This window comes from Lissotriton helveticus, chromosome 12, assembly GCF_964261635.1.
Source record: "Lissotriton helveticus chromosome 12, aLisHel1.1, whole genome shotgun sequence".
NCBI classification, from domain to species: Eukaryota; Metazoa; Chordata; class Amphibia; order Caudata; family Salamandridae; genus Lissotriton; species Lissotriton helveticus.
In genome coordinates this window covers 821,153,830-821,168,629 of record NC_136073.1, presented here as the reverse complement: position 1 = coordinate 821,168,629, position 14,800 = coordinate 821,153,830, and the positions used below count along the sequence as shown (strand labels likewise).

The 14,800-nt window shown below is 44.1% G+C and overlaps 1 protein-coding gene across 9 annotated transcripts in view; it reads left to right on the top strand.

Moving 5' to 3' along the window:
- Window positions 1–14,800, top strand: part of POGZ (pogo transposable element derived with ZNF domain) — a 428,531-nt gene that overhangs the window by 63,801 nt on the left and 349,930 nt on the right. For all 9 annotated transcript variants that reach the window (XM_078670252.1, XM_078670255.1, XM_078670257.1 and 6 more), the window contains exon 3: window positions 9,395–9,534. In XM_078670252.1, coding sequence (XP_078526378.1) covers window positions 9,399–9,534 — 136 coding nt within the window. In that variant the 5' untranslated portion in view covers window positions 9,395–9,398. The remainder of the gene's footprint in view (window positions 1–9,394; window positions 9,535–14,800) is intronic.

Here is a 14,800-nt window from a genome sequence, read left to right as displayed (position 1 = left end):
GCACCCGCGGACGCTTTCTTTCCCGCTGTCGGAGTGGAGGTAAGACTTGCACGGCTGTGCAACTGTGATTACTATTATTTATTCGGGGTCTGAACCTTGTGCCTCACGCTTATCGGAGCGCCTCTTCAGGCAGACTTCCCCAACTTGACAGGAACTGCGTATGATATAATTGTCCCTCTACGCCGGCACCACCGCCAAGCTCCAGAAGAGACTCCAGCGGGTTCAGAACGCCTCAGCCAGACTCATCCTCGACATCCCACGAACCAGCCACATCTCCGGACATCTGAGAGACCTTCACTGGCTCCCCGTCAACAAAAGAATCACCTTCCGCCTCCTCACCCACGCACACAAAGCCCTACACGACCAAGGCCCGAGCTACCTCAACAGCCGAGTCAACTTCTACGCTCCCAAACGCCACCTCCGATGAGCCAACCACGCCCTCGCCGCCGTCCCCCGCATCCGAAGAACGACTACAGGAGGAAGGTCCTTCTCCTACCTGGCCGCCAAGACCTGGAACTCCCTCCCGACCGACCTGCGCCTGACCCAAGACCACCTCTCCTTCAGGAAGAAGCTGAAGACCTGGCTGTTCGAGCAGTAGCGGCACCTCCCCCCCCCCCCCCCCCCCCCCCCCCAGAGCCTTGAGACCCTACGGGTATGTAGCGCGCTTTATAAGAGTCACTGATTGATTGATTGATTGATTGATTGTAGACTGCTCAGTACTGCCTAGAGGGTTCCTCCCTAACTGCCTTGAACCTTCTCAGAGTCCTGTGAGGTAACAGCCTGAGAAGCCTCTTCTAAGTTCCCGCTCCCTTTCTATTTACCAAGACAAGACTCCGAACGCAGTAAGGCAGACCGTGAGTGTCTCCCCCTGTATCTTACTATATTGTTGTCTAGCCTGTTTTCGTGGAACATAGTAACAGTGTCCTTTATTTTTCCAGTATCACGAACCACGCCAGACCAGACCTAGAGGGCTCGTCCCCAGAATACAACCCCTCCCTCTTCCCCCAGAGTGCTATCTGTCTCCAGTGTATCCATCGCATTGGGAGTGTTGGCAAATAAGGGAATTGGGAGGCATCTCTTCCGACTGTGGTCCCCGCGGGCAAGATAAAGAGACAGGTTAGTGGTGCTCCGAACAACGTGGGGTGCCGAACCTGCCGGACCTTGACACACACTGATCAAGGGCAAAGGGTACCTGTTCTTGATAGTAATGGCGTTTAACGCGCGGAAGTCCACACATGCGCGCAGCTCTCCATTGGCTTTAGGAATGAAAAAGAGAGGTGATGCGGCTGGGGATTTGGATGGGCGTATAAAACCCAAGGCTAACAACTTGTCCAGATATTCCCGAAGATGCAGGTTTTCAGGTTCTGTTAGAGCATAAATCCTACCACACGGAATTGAGGCACCTGGAACCAGATCGATTTGACAGTCATACTGTCTATGCGGCGGTAACCCCTCAGCTTGTTCCTCATTAAACACCTGACCAAACGACTGATATGCAACAGGGAGTTGCACACATTTTTCGGCTGCGGTGGCGATACAGGACCCTCCTAGCAAACCCTGAGCCGGTCTCATAGTTCCCTAGAAACAATGAAGCAAACAATACTCAGAACTCATATGCACCTTTCTCGAGTCCCAGTCTATCTTAGGGTTATTTTTCTCCAACCAGGGCAGTCCAAAAATGATGCCATATTGAGGAGCCCTGATCACACCAAAAGTAAGCATCTCCGCATGCTTGTCCTCCAACCTCACCTCAATTGCTTCAGTTTCATAACTGATAGGACCCATGCTCAGCTTCCTCCCATCCACAGCATATACCTCTTCTGGTCTTGCTCTAGGAACCAAAACTAGTCCTAGGCGTTTGGCTTCTTGATAATCCATGAACATGCCCGTTGCCCCAGAATCCACCATAGCTGAGGTTTCTATTGCTTTCCCAGCCAACATTAGTACAATGGACATGTATAGATGATTTGTCACATACTGTTCTTTGTTACTCAATGAAGGGACATATTGAGGACTCCAAGAAACCCCTTCCTGTTTCCTAGAGTCTACTAGTTTTCCGATGCCTTTTCTGCATCAGCAGCAGCCACTCGGTTACCCCTGAATCGGTTAGATTTAGGCTTCACAGGGCATTCCCTTACATAGTGGCCCTTCTTGCCACAATATAAACAAAGGCCCTGTTTACGCCTTGATTCCCTTTCGGCTGGTGTCAAAGCTGTTCTCACAGCCCCTATTTCCATAGGCTCGGATGAAGGACCGGCACTAGCTTCCTTAGAGGCATGTGTCTCTGCTACTGGTTTCCTTCGGTTATCCCCTTTCCTCTCACCCAGTCTATGGTCTAAACGTAGGGCCAAGTTGATCAAACCCTCACAAGTGGTAGGCTGGGGGTCGATTTGTGCGATCACATCTTTGAGTTCATCATTCAAACCCTGATGAAACAAAGATGCCTGTTTGTTTTCGGGCCATGTGGTTTCCGTTACCAAGCGTCTGAAGGCATTCAAATACGTTACAAGATCCTTTTTTCCTTGCCTTAGTTCTAATAATTCTCTGTCGGCAGTATAGGAATCTGCCCTTCTGTCGAACACCCTCAAAAATTCCGTTTTGAAGGCCTCCCAATCATGCAACAAAGGATCGTTACGGTTTACCAGGGGGACAGCCCACTGTGCAGCATTGCCCGCTAAATAAGAAATCAGAAAAGCCACCTTCGCCTGATTTGTGGGAAAAGATCTAGGCTTACAGGAATAGTTCAACGCTATCTGTGTGAGAAACACCTGCACCTTATCCGAATCCCCACAAAACCTTTCAGGTGAAGCCAATGGGACTGATACTGGCATCTCTACCGCAACTGGTTGAGGCGGGGGCGTACCCCCTGCATCAAAGGGATTGCGTTGGACCACATCAACATGTGCCCTCAAATCTGCTGTTTCTAACCTAGAGGCAGCTACCTCTAACTGTAATGCGCCCAGAGCCTCTATCACATCCTCTAACGTGGCCATACCCTCACAACCCGATCGGGAGGACAAGAATTCGTGGGTCGGTGATTCTGTTACGAATAGTCCTCAGGATCGGTTTGTTGAAAGGTAAGCCCACCTCTAAATCTAGCCAACACCTGGATAGCCTTTATGGCACAGAGTGTTGACAGGATTAAGTGAGGGGAAAATAAGAAAGATAAAGGAAGGAAAGGATGGGGACAGCAGGGAGGGAGATCTGAAAGACATAAACAGAACACAGGCATAAGACTGAATCCCTACACTGTGATTGGTTAGTTTCTACAACGGTTGCTATGAGGGTTCATACCTGTAAAAGAAAAGACAAAGCCTTGTGGATGTGTAGAGGCAACGTAGGGTTTGGATATGATGTAACTATAAGGATACAGAACATACAGAAACATAAGTAATCTAGAAGAACATATAACACAGTGCTTGCTACAACCCAACTGTTCCTGCTCTATGCACCTACCTAGATCAGACTCCCCTAAACCTCACAGGGGTAGAGTGTGTTCCACACCTCCTAATCCCCTGTTAATACAAAAGTCAAATATCAAGTTACACATATGTATGTAAATAATCTGTGATACCCCTTCCACACACAGTGTTTTCCTTAGTCACACAAAGCTTCTCTGGAGATCCCAAGATGGAATCCCCAACTAATGCCTCTTAGCTGGGTTCCAGGAATAGTCTTATGTACAACAACAAAAGAAGCACCCAAAAGGAGTAACCATCCAATGTTCGATAGTTACAACAGTAACACCGCCGTTGGCCAAAAATACCAACCGGGACATCCAATGAAATCCCCAAAGCATAAACAAAAAACCAGAACTAGAAAAGGTCTCCAAAATATGACATCATAGCCATAGGTGGGTAGGATACAAACCGCCGCTGAGTACAAGGCTCACAGCGTCGCGGTAACAACACTCTTACCACACCATGCAGACAGAACACCGAGGTCGAGAACAGCTACAGGTCCGGAATCACCGACAACGCTCCCTGGCCGCCATTCCCCCTTTGTACAGTATCGCGGGAGCGCGATGCGCCGCAAAGGATGCCGGGAGCGGTAGTTCTTTCCCGGAGGATGCCGGGAATTGTAGTTCGCGGTGCTTCCGCGATCGTAACAGCGCTTGTTTATTTAATTAATTGGCCGCATGGACCGAAGGGGAGTATTTCTACTCCCTAATCTAACCAGCATTTGCAATGCAATAGGTCTCGCATTTACGCGAGTTTGGGCTCACCCCCCGGTTTAGCCTGGATGCTACCTTGCATTTGATTATGACAAATGCATTCGTAAACGGTGATTGGAACAGACTCTGTGTCTTGTTGAACAATGGTGCGGCTGAGCGCAATGCACAAATCGCGTCCTCATTCCATTAGCGGTTAGTTGCGGCTTTTACAAGATTTGGTATTACTAATGAATAATGAACAAATACACAACTCCTAGCGACCAAATGTGGTTTACTCTCTGATGGGTTGCATCTGTGGTCGCCTCTGCCGGTCAGAGGAGTCGGGTGTGGAGTGTGCGCATCTGGTTGTGGGGGCCGTGGGTGGTCGTGGTGCTTGGATGTGGCGTATGAATGCAATTGTTCAGGGGTGGAGTGCGACAGAGGGATGAGGAGGACCACAGTGAAGTTGGGGGCTAAGTTTTGGATGGGTGGGCTCCGGGGTGCACACAGGAATGCTTGGGTGCAGGAAAGGGCGCTTAAGAAAGGGGGTGGGTATCGGGCTGTGGGATGCTCAGTTGAGGGTTGCGGAGGTGTAGATGGTGGGGCTCGGGAGCACAGGGTGGCGTAACAAGACAGTGGGGATGGCAGGGTTTCCGGGGTGGGTGGGGGCTTATGCTCTGAGCTGCAGATCATGGAGAGAGTGGTTGGGTCTGGGCGTGGTTCAACATCCTGGGTTCCTGGGCAGGGTGATTGGTCTCGTCCGCGGGCTCAGCTGTAAGGGGGCAAGGAGGGGACACCATGATTGGGCAGCCTGGGGAAGGGGCAGCAAGGGGTTTCATTGTGAAGTTAAGGAGAGCGCTGGGAATGCCGGGTTGGAAAGCTGCGGAGCGCAGGAGCAATGGGGGGGGGGGGGTGGGCATTGCAGGAGGGGACGTATGCATGAGTTGGGTAGTCTTCATGCCAAAGCCTTTCATACTTCTGAGCCCGGTGTGGGTGGTTACAGTTTCTGCGGGCACTCAGGAGACATGGCGGAGGCCAGGCACGGTCAGGGGAGGGATGAAGGGGTGTATTGCAAGGGAGGATGCGGGGAGGGTCGAGGGTGCAGGGGTGCCGGGCAGACTGTCACCCTCAAAGGTGGGAGGTAATAGAGCCTGACTGGGGGGAACTTGGGGGCCTTGAGGCAGAGGGTGTGCGGTTTCCAAGGGGAGGCTACACCCGAGGCTGGGCACAGGGCCACCTGACGGACCTTGCAGCGGCGCGCATGGAGGATGGTGGTACGGTTTGGTTGCCATTCAGGAAGATGGAGGTGTTTCTGGGCTCGATCTGCTAGCGGGGGGCTAGTTGTGAAGAGTTGGGAAGGAAGCAGAGGTTTCAGTGAGCGGGGGAGAGGGGTTTGGGGGCAAATTAGGGATGGGTGACTTGCATGGCTAGGGAGTTGGCGGATGGGGGGATGGGTACAGGGGGGGCGCCAACAGGGGGGGGATTGTGTTCCTGGACTGCGGGAGGTTTCAATGGAGGGAAGTAATGCTGGGAGGGTGGGGGTCGGGAGCAAGAGGTGGTGGAAGCAGGTAACAGTGGGCGGGGTCGCTGTCTCAGGGGAGGAGACGAGCTTGTGGGCAAGGCTGTGTAATCCAAAAAATCATAAACACATACACGCTGACTAGGGTTATAAGGTGACAATAACACGCCGGGGTCACCAATTTAAGTGGCATGGGAAGAGGCGGCAAGGGGTCAGATTACAGGGTCAAGGAGGGAGGGACCGGATTGGGGGGATGAGACCGTCCAAAAGAAGACATTTCTTGATTAAGGAGATCAGGGCAGGCGGGGGATGACCAGTTGGGCGGTCCGTTAAAGTTGGGCAGTAACAAACGCTATGCTTTTCTTCCATGGGGGGGGGGGGGCGGATGGTCTTGCATTTTAACAATTGTGGCGGAACATGGCGGCTTTTATAACAATACATGGAGATACGGTTGGAAGGCAAATCTGTGGGACTCGAACACGGCATGGGGGAAGGCCATGTACGGGAGTTAGGAAGCCACACCCGTCCGCGTCTGGAATGGCTGGATCCAACGCGTGAATGGTTGCAGTGAAAGCTTTGTCAGGACAGTGCTGCTGAGTGTTAATGCTGCCGAGTTTGGAAGCCCCTCTAGCAATTCCTCTTATGAGAAAAATTAATAAGGATGTTGCGCAGGTGTAGCGAGGGGGTCATGTCCGGAAAGCTGCTGTGTTGAGGCGCTCGCTTGGGAGAGCAAGCCCTCGAGCGATGCGAGGAATGCACGTGCGGCTGTGAAAGTAAAAGACCAGCCCGGCCTCAAAAGTGGTGCACGCGCGAGGGCCCGCTGTGGCGAAAGTGAGAGCACCGCGTTTTAATGACCTGTGAGGAGGAAAAACAGATGCGGCTGCACCCGTGCGTAACCGCAATCTTTAGGCCACCTAAAGCCTGTGGAAGCACTTTCAAAACCCGCTTACTAAATGTCTCGCAGACCGCGCATGTACTGGCTCAGGCAAGGCCTAAAAAGGGCTCTGACAATAGGACTCAATGCAAAATGTTCACTAATGCTGCTGTTGAAAATATCGAACATGTTTTATTTGTTTTGTTCAATGTATGCAAAACCTAGACTCAAATGGATTAGACCTCGATGTCATTCCTTGGGTTTCTGTATATTTCAACCAGAGCTTAGATTATTTCTAACTGATATTTTGCCTTTTATTGTGTTTGGGCTGAGCACATTTTTGCACATTGTATGCGTGATTAAAAAGATGAAAAGTAAAGAGTTTTCATTCTTTTTAGCACAAGCTGGGGCTATTAAACTGACGTTTTATCTGAAGTGTTTGTCTTATTCTTTTTATATGTACAGATGAGCTTATACTATGAATGCAACGCCTGATAACTTTTATTGTATGTTATTGTTCTGTATGCAGCTTGATGCATCATTACTGATCGAACATCTGAACCTTATGTTTGGCCTCGAGGGTGGTATCCTCTTTGACATTAGGTCTACAGGTCCTATCCGTAGATTTTTAAGCTTAGTCAGATGACCTAGTGGACCAATCTTTAGTTTTTTTTTAGTTTTTTTACTAGACTGGGCTCTGACACAAATTCCCAGTTGATCTTCTCTTTTTATCTTGACCCCTCCCATGCTATGATGCATTTTGCTGATATTATGACAATTATTTGCATGATATTGCTTTTAAGGCTTTTAACCGAAATAAAGTACATTGTTAGCCGACATGCCCTATTAAAGAATTAAACTGCTTTATCCTGCACTGCAGTCTCGCTGACAGACTCCTAGCCAACAAGGTAGACTATTACTGTACTATTATTTGGGTCTCATAATGGGCTTGTAAGTATTTTTAATTTCCGTGACAGCCATATGTCCTGACAGGGAATTGGTCCAAGCCTAAAGTGGTAGTGCTCTGCTTGGAAGCAGAGGTCTGTTGTTTTAGAAAGCACACCATGGGTGTTGTTTAGCTCCCGACACAAATTAAGGCTTCAAATCGAACCACAAAGTTGATAAACATTTGAGCACCAAGGAATTAATCACACTTTGGCAGACTAAATGGTTTTAAAGGCCAAGTACTGTTGCTTGAAAACGCTTCATCCATCTTGGAATGATAAAGAATGATATGATCTGCGAAAAATATCAAAACAATGCCACCCCTACATGAGTGGCCATCTATGAATGCTTGTTTAATGCTCCTATCATTGTTTTACCGTTTTAAGATGGCAGAAGCACTGCTTTTAAAACCTGAGCTGTTTTGCAATGTAAATCTTCATCGGTGTGGAGTTTTATACAATTCCTACATGTCCATGGGGATGTGCCTTTTCAGAAGCTCTACTTGTCCAATAAAAATCAGTCCCATTTGCTGCCATATTGCAAGATTAGAACTTTTAGTAGTGGGTCTTATAATAGCTTTTCTAATTATGCTAGGTCTCAAATTATGTCAGGATTTGTATTCTCAGAAGGCTCAGATTATGACATTGTCCTGGAAACAACATACCAGGGCTCTAATGTTATGAGATCTTTGAATAAACACACACTTTGCACATGCAGAGCCCGTTTGTGTACAGTCTGTGTATTGATCAGATTATTTATAATGGTTGGGGTTTCAATATGCCAGCATTTTTGTTGTGCTGGGCTTCTAATTACAGAGCACTTCAGGATATTGCATTTTTTCTAATTGAGCAAATTCTTTTAGCCTTGACTCAATTCCACGACGTTACTGAAAGTAAACCCACATTATACTTGTAGTCAAATGCTTGTGTTTTCAACTGCGGAACAAGGAGATTGTCCATAGTATGACACATTATGCTGTTCTTGTATATATGACTTATGCTGTTCTTGTATATATGACTTATGCTCACTATGTCTCAGTTTCCTAGTGTGCCAAAACTGAACATACACCAAGCACTGACTCAGTGACTTGACGCACCTTTTATGCGCGGATAAACTTTGAAAGTTCTGATCAGCGTCAAAATATTAAAGGCCTTAATCTCAAAATAATTGATGTGTCCCAGTTTAGCTTAGATGCGTAGAAGTTGGCTTACACTCCTAAAAGTGTTGAGGATTCTCTTGTGATCATATTTATTCTGTGTCTGACTGTAGACACAAAGTGGTAATTTCAGGATTGTAATGCTCTGTGAGGTTTAGGAAAACCCAAAACGTAGCTATTGGAGGGTATTCACTAGCTCCTCACCCCATTTTGTCACCCTGGAAAAGTCAGAAATGTACTCCTGACAAGAGAACGAGTAAAACGTTTTCCTTTGCTCCAAACAATATGTCCTGCTGTCAGGCTACAGGAATTCTTTACATATGGCATTTTGGTAAGATGACAGACAGCCCAAGAGTCCACAAGAATTTTCAAAGCCAGTTGCTCTGCAGTTTGCCATTAAAAGCAAATCTATTAGCTTTATCAGTGCTTTCTTTAAAGATAGTTTTCTTTCTTACATCTGTAATGTTTTCAACTTTGTTTTTCAGTTTGTAGAATGCTTTTCAGGAGCTTGATCATTTTTCATTTGAGGTTCTCTCAAAACCAGAAATAAACTAAAAATAGAGTAATATCCTTAACCAACACCAGATTGCAGAGAGTTTACAGCATGTGAAGCTACACCACTACCCGCTTTAGACTGAGTGTTCCACTGAACTAATGTTTATCTGGTTTGTTGAATGCATTTGGCTACTTTCTGAAACGTAGTCTTTGTCAAACTAAAATAAATTAACATTCTTTCTGTATTTGCAGCACGATGGACACCGACCTGTTTATGGAGTGTGAAGAAGAAGAGCTTGAGCCATGGCAGAAGCTTAGTGATGTGATTGAGGAATCTTTTGTGGAAGATTACGGCTATGGCAGTTACAGCTATTTGGAAAAGCCCGTGGCAGGTAATTGACTTACAAGAAATAGCAGTGTTTGTATTAAGCAGCGGCCTATTTTTCTTTTCTTTTCTATACTTTCATTGCCAGACGACGTACGTCTTTTTAAAATCCACAGAAAGAGGCGATGGAGATTTCAGATCCTATGATTTACTATACTCAAACCTGGCACTGTTGGTGGGATACAAAACTTGTTTCAAAAGGGCGACCTATTCACAGCCTCGAAGGGCAATGATTTGTCTTCCCACTACTCTTACCACAACATTTTGCCCCAAGTCACCTAAAAAGTTACAGTTCTACTTAATATGTAGGTTAAATATTTCTCACCACAACCGTTGTTCCCAGGCTGCTGTTGACTTTTATAGACACGTAGTACATCCATTACAGGGTGAAGTCCTTGATATGATTTTCACTCAGATGCCTGTTAAATGCTGGTGTAAATGTGATGAACCTTGGTACAGTGATCTAATCAATTGAGGGATCTCTTTTAAAAAAAATATTTTTTTATGTAATAAATAGTTTTTAGCTTTCTGACAGATTTAGACAATTTCTCCCAAAACTTGTTTGCCGTTTTTTGTTCTCCCATGGTTTTATTTCAATCATGTTTCTTTATACTAACATGTATGGATATGTTGTCATAGTTAAAGTGGCCTTTCTTGTTCGTTTCAACATTGTGTCTTTTCAGAGTTAGGAGACGTTGTGTAAGCATTTTGAGCTTACATATGTGTTATAAATGTCAGGAAGAGTTGAGAAATGTGTGTTTAAGTCCACTTACAGCTAACAAGCCTTCATTGCTGCCAACGTGCCATTGAGTTCAAACTTTGCCATAGTGTGCCCATAGTTTAAAAAAAAAAAAATCAGGGAAAATAAGTTCATATATTAATACAATTTGTACCTGCGTCAAGCTACATATATACAGTACAATTCATTATACTGTTAAGAAAAGAAATACAAAGCAAGGAAGTGAAACGAAAGAAGGGGAGGATCGAATAAAGACCAACACATTCTTAATTGCAATCCATACAAAAGAAAGCAATGATTACAATCTGTTAACAGTGAATTTCATGGGTAGAAATTAATATCATATTTAAAGAGCTTGAAAACAGGACTCGCTCATCCAAATATCTCCATATTTCTACAAATTTCTTTAATGACCCCGTTCATGCTGCATATAAGCTAATACTCACCCGTTTGATCTTGTTTAGCCATTTACTAAAATTGGATACTCCAAAGGATTTCCACTATTGTAGTATTAATAACCTGCTATTTAACAAAACGATAAACACAAATTGTTAATGATTTACGATAATATCACTTGGTTGTAAAATTATTCCAAAGAATGTCCCATAAAGATCTGGTCATAGAGTTAGCTGGCGTTTTCGACTGATAAATCCGAAACCATGGTCCTCAAAGTTATAAAGACGAGGACATGTGAAGCATATATGCAGCCTGTCACCATTGGCATTTGCACACCTAAAGCATGCCAGTAAAGTAGCAGGATACAACTTGTGAATATGGTGCAAAGTACGATATAGCATCCGCTGGTTAAAAAGAGACATTCTTCTAGAATTTGCCGCTTAAATAGCTTTTAAAAGCATTTTATTGTAGAATCCCCAATTGGTTTGATAGATCTTAAAATTGGCAATGGCATTATTATTATTTTTTGTAAAGAAGGTATCAGTTCTTCATCTAATTTCTGGTGTAACATATGATACTAGTTGCCTATACTTTTAGGACCGGATATAAAGTAGGCTTTACTTATACTTTGCGCTAAGTGACTAGACTATTGTTTACTTCCATAAACAAAAGTTCCTCATTTTTATGTAGCTCGACCACAAATTCGAAGCTATTTTAGGGTGGTCATTTACTATTTGTTATGGTTTTACTGATCCCGCTTGCACAAAGTCTTCAAGCTTTGGGCACCCAACTCTTTCCAAGTCGGCCATAACTAATGCATTTAGCTGAAGACCCAGTAGGCTACAATCACTTAAACGTAAACAAAAAGTGAAGCCAAGGCACTCTAAATTCCTGTCATGCTTTAACAAATCTGTTGGCTAAGATGTGAAGCATCTTGTACCTGGTTCGCTTTGGAAGCCTAGATATTTATAAAAACGTGAAGATTAGTGCCTGCTTCTATTATTAATCCTCAAAATCACATACCTAGGTATGATGCTATTGATTGTGGCTTGTGCTGTCAAATCTAACAAGGCGGCCTGTTTTAATTCTCAAAAGTGCCAGCCTTCCCTCTTCTTTATCTACTTGTAGTGTCTTTAATTTGGTATGTTTTTCCCTTCCCATAGAAAGTGGTGTAACATTCTATCAAGTTCATCAAAATTAGACTGATGAACTTTAATCATAACATTTATAAAAACAAATATAAACAAAGGAAGAATTACCATTTTGATTAATGTGACCGGACCAATAATAGTAAAAGCTAAATGGCTGCCATTGGTTCATTAGCCCTCATACTGTGATCAGAGTTGCGTTATAATTGAATAGAAATAAATTGGCAAAATTAGTTGTAACGTGAATCCCTAAAAATGTAACAGAATGATCTATAGTGAAGGGCATCGGCATTTCAACACGCAAAACTATGGGGGACCTTTGAACTTTGTCATTGATTGTTCTGCCCATAGTTTCATGAGCTACATGCAAGTCTTTGGCTAGGTAAGAGTTTACACTTACTCACGTGCCCCAAATTTAAAAATAACTGAGCTGTCTTGTAAAAGCTCTGTCAAATAAAGTTGAAGGTGTCTTTTAACATCTAGATCAGTGATATTCAAAGTAAGGCCCGGGGGCCAAGTGCCGCCCTCTTGACCATTACATGCGGCCCCCCTAGTGTACAGCAGCACAAGCCGCTGTTTAGTTGCTGAGCACTAATTGCCATCTTTCAGCTTAAGAGTATTGACTCTCTGTGTCCTCGTTCATTTCCTAACCACTGGTCCTGTCAACTGAAATATTGTCATTCTCATTTGAGAATTTTTCAACTTTATAATCCTTGTCCTTTCCCCGTCTCCTTACACCATACTGTATCCTCTGCTACCTGAGACATTAGAGTTTCTGGTGCAGGTTATGGAGTCTGATGTGGAAGCATGGGTGGTGGTGCAGTGGCCAACACCAAGATGCAATCGAAATAGCATGTGGTATCTTCAGATGGGCTGCTGGAAATAAATGATGCTGTGACATTGAATATGATCGCAATGGCGACGTGTAAGAACTTGAACCTGATTGACTTTGGTTCGGCTACATGCTATAAATGTATAAACAATCTGCATTGATGAAAGCATTTCCAGGGGCACATTTACCATAGGCTACTGTAGTACTTTGAAGTGCCTGTCATCCCTATTATGTTGCAGCAATGGACGTTCATCCTGCGGTCTAAGATTGCTGTCCACACCATCAGTGTCCTTTTCTGATTTCAAGTTGAAATACTTGATATTTAACTCGCTCGGTGTGAATGTGGTTTTGGTTCATATGATCAGTTCATCATATTCCTCATCAGTGAAGAAAGCCTGCATGTCTCAACGGGGATATTTCAGAGCCATAATTGACATGCAGCAGCCTTTGATTGAAGTAAAGAATATTGACAAACTTAGAGCAAAGATCATGATAGTTGGCTTCACAGTGACATGCAGTAAAAAAGTATGCAGTTTCCTCCACTGAAGGGAGTAGAGATGGGTGACTGTGATAGGCCAGACTTCGGGTCACGTAACAGCTGTGTAGGTTGTATGTTCTTAATGGCTTTTCCAATGTTTTGTGTACTTGTACACTACTGTTGGACCTAGGTTAACTAGGGTTCGTATCTTGAGGACGGGAAACATTAATTAATCGAATCTGTGAAAAGATCCAATGCTGGAAAATGTCAGATTATGTTTAAGACCTAACACGTTGTTTTCACATGGATGTTTCTGTTTAAAAAAAAAAATCACTTTGTCGAAGTGTATGAACTTTGCAACTTCATTGTTTTAGCAACCAAGTGAAATGGAATGAAAAATAACTTGTATAGCGCACTATACCTACAGGTATTAAGGCACTGAATCTGAAGTACTCTAAAATCCCATCAGAGAGAGCCCGACCCAGAAGAGTAAGGAAAGATCAGCCTAGAAAAATATTAAAAAGGAAAAAGAAAAGAGCATCTGATTAACAAAGACCTAGAAGAAACTGATATGAGAAGGAAAAAAGACAAGTTTTTTTTAGTGTTTTTTTTTAATGAAAAGAAACAATTGATCTTTGCAATGTGTATAAGTAAGGATGTTCCATAGCTTGGCGACAGAAAAGGAGCGAGTGCCCCATCTAGCCTTTCCGATATTAGAAGCAGTTACTTTATTGCTAGAAGCTTATCTGAAGTGCCTGGTTGGTCGGTACCAATGAAAGGATGTCCTAATGGCTGGTGAGCCTTTGAGATGAAGATCTAGGTAGACTGTGCATTAAAGATCACCCGTTTCGTGACTGGAAGCCAGTGGAGATTTAGAAGGCTTTCTGTCACAGAAATATTTTGGGATATTCATTACAGCAGCGTTTTGACCCATCTGAGTTTGTTCAAGGAGGTGATGTTGATATTGAGATAAAGAGCATTACAGAAATCTAATCGCGAGGTGATCAACATGATAGCCACAGATTTGCAAAGTTCCACCGGAATGAAAGGGAAGAGCATGGGTAACATGGGAAGAGCTTTTGCTAGACTTTTCAATGTTATTGGAGAATGAGAACTTCAAATTGGAGTTAATTTCGTTTTTCTTTAACCAAGGCCACTACAGATGAGGGTCTGTTCCCAAACTGTTAGTGCAAAACTGAGATCTTGGGGGTTTGGTAATGTAACACTTAGTGATGTGTATATTCTTGTTCTTCTGTGTGTCTTATCAGGGGTCTCCAGGCTTTTCTGTAATAAGAGCTACTTATGTTCAATGAAAATCATCAAGAGCTTTACATCAGACAAAATTACATTAGTACCCATCCTATGCAAGGTTACAAGCAAAAATCCCTTCAGCGCATCAGGCGCGGTTGCCAACAGTAATGTTAAAAAAAAAAAAATGCAATGTCGGTGTGGAATGTCTCTGAAAGGGCAATACGTAAGTCACAGCTACAATACCCCTTGAATCAACTTAAATTCCCCTAAACACAGCACACAAATCGAGGCTTTAAATATATTTTACAAATTAAACAAGTTATCTCGAATTATCAGCTTATGAGTTCTTTAAATACACACATTCTTGTCTCGAATACACACTTTTCAATTTAGTTAAACATATATTCATTTACCCAGGCAAAAGCTTCT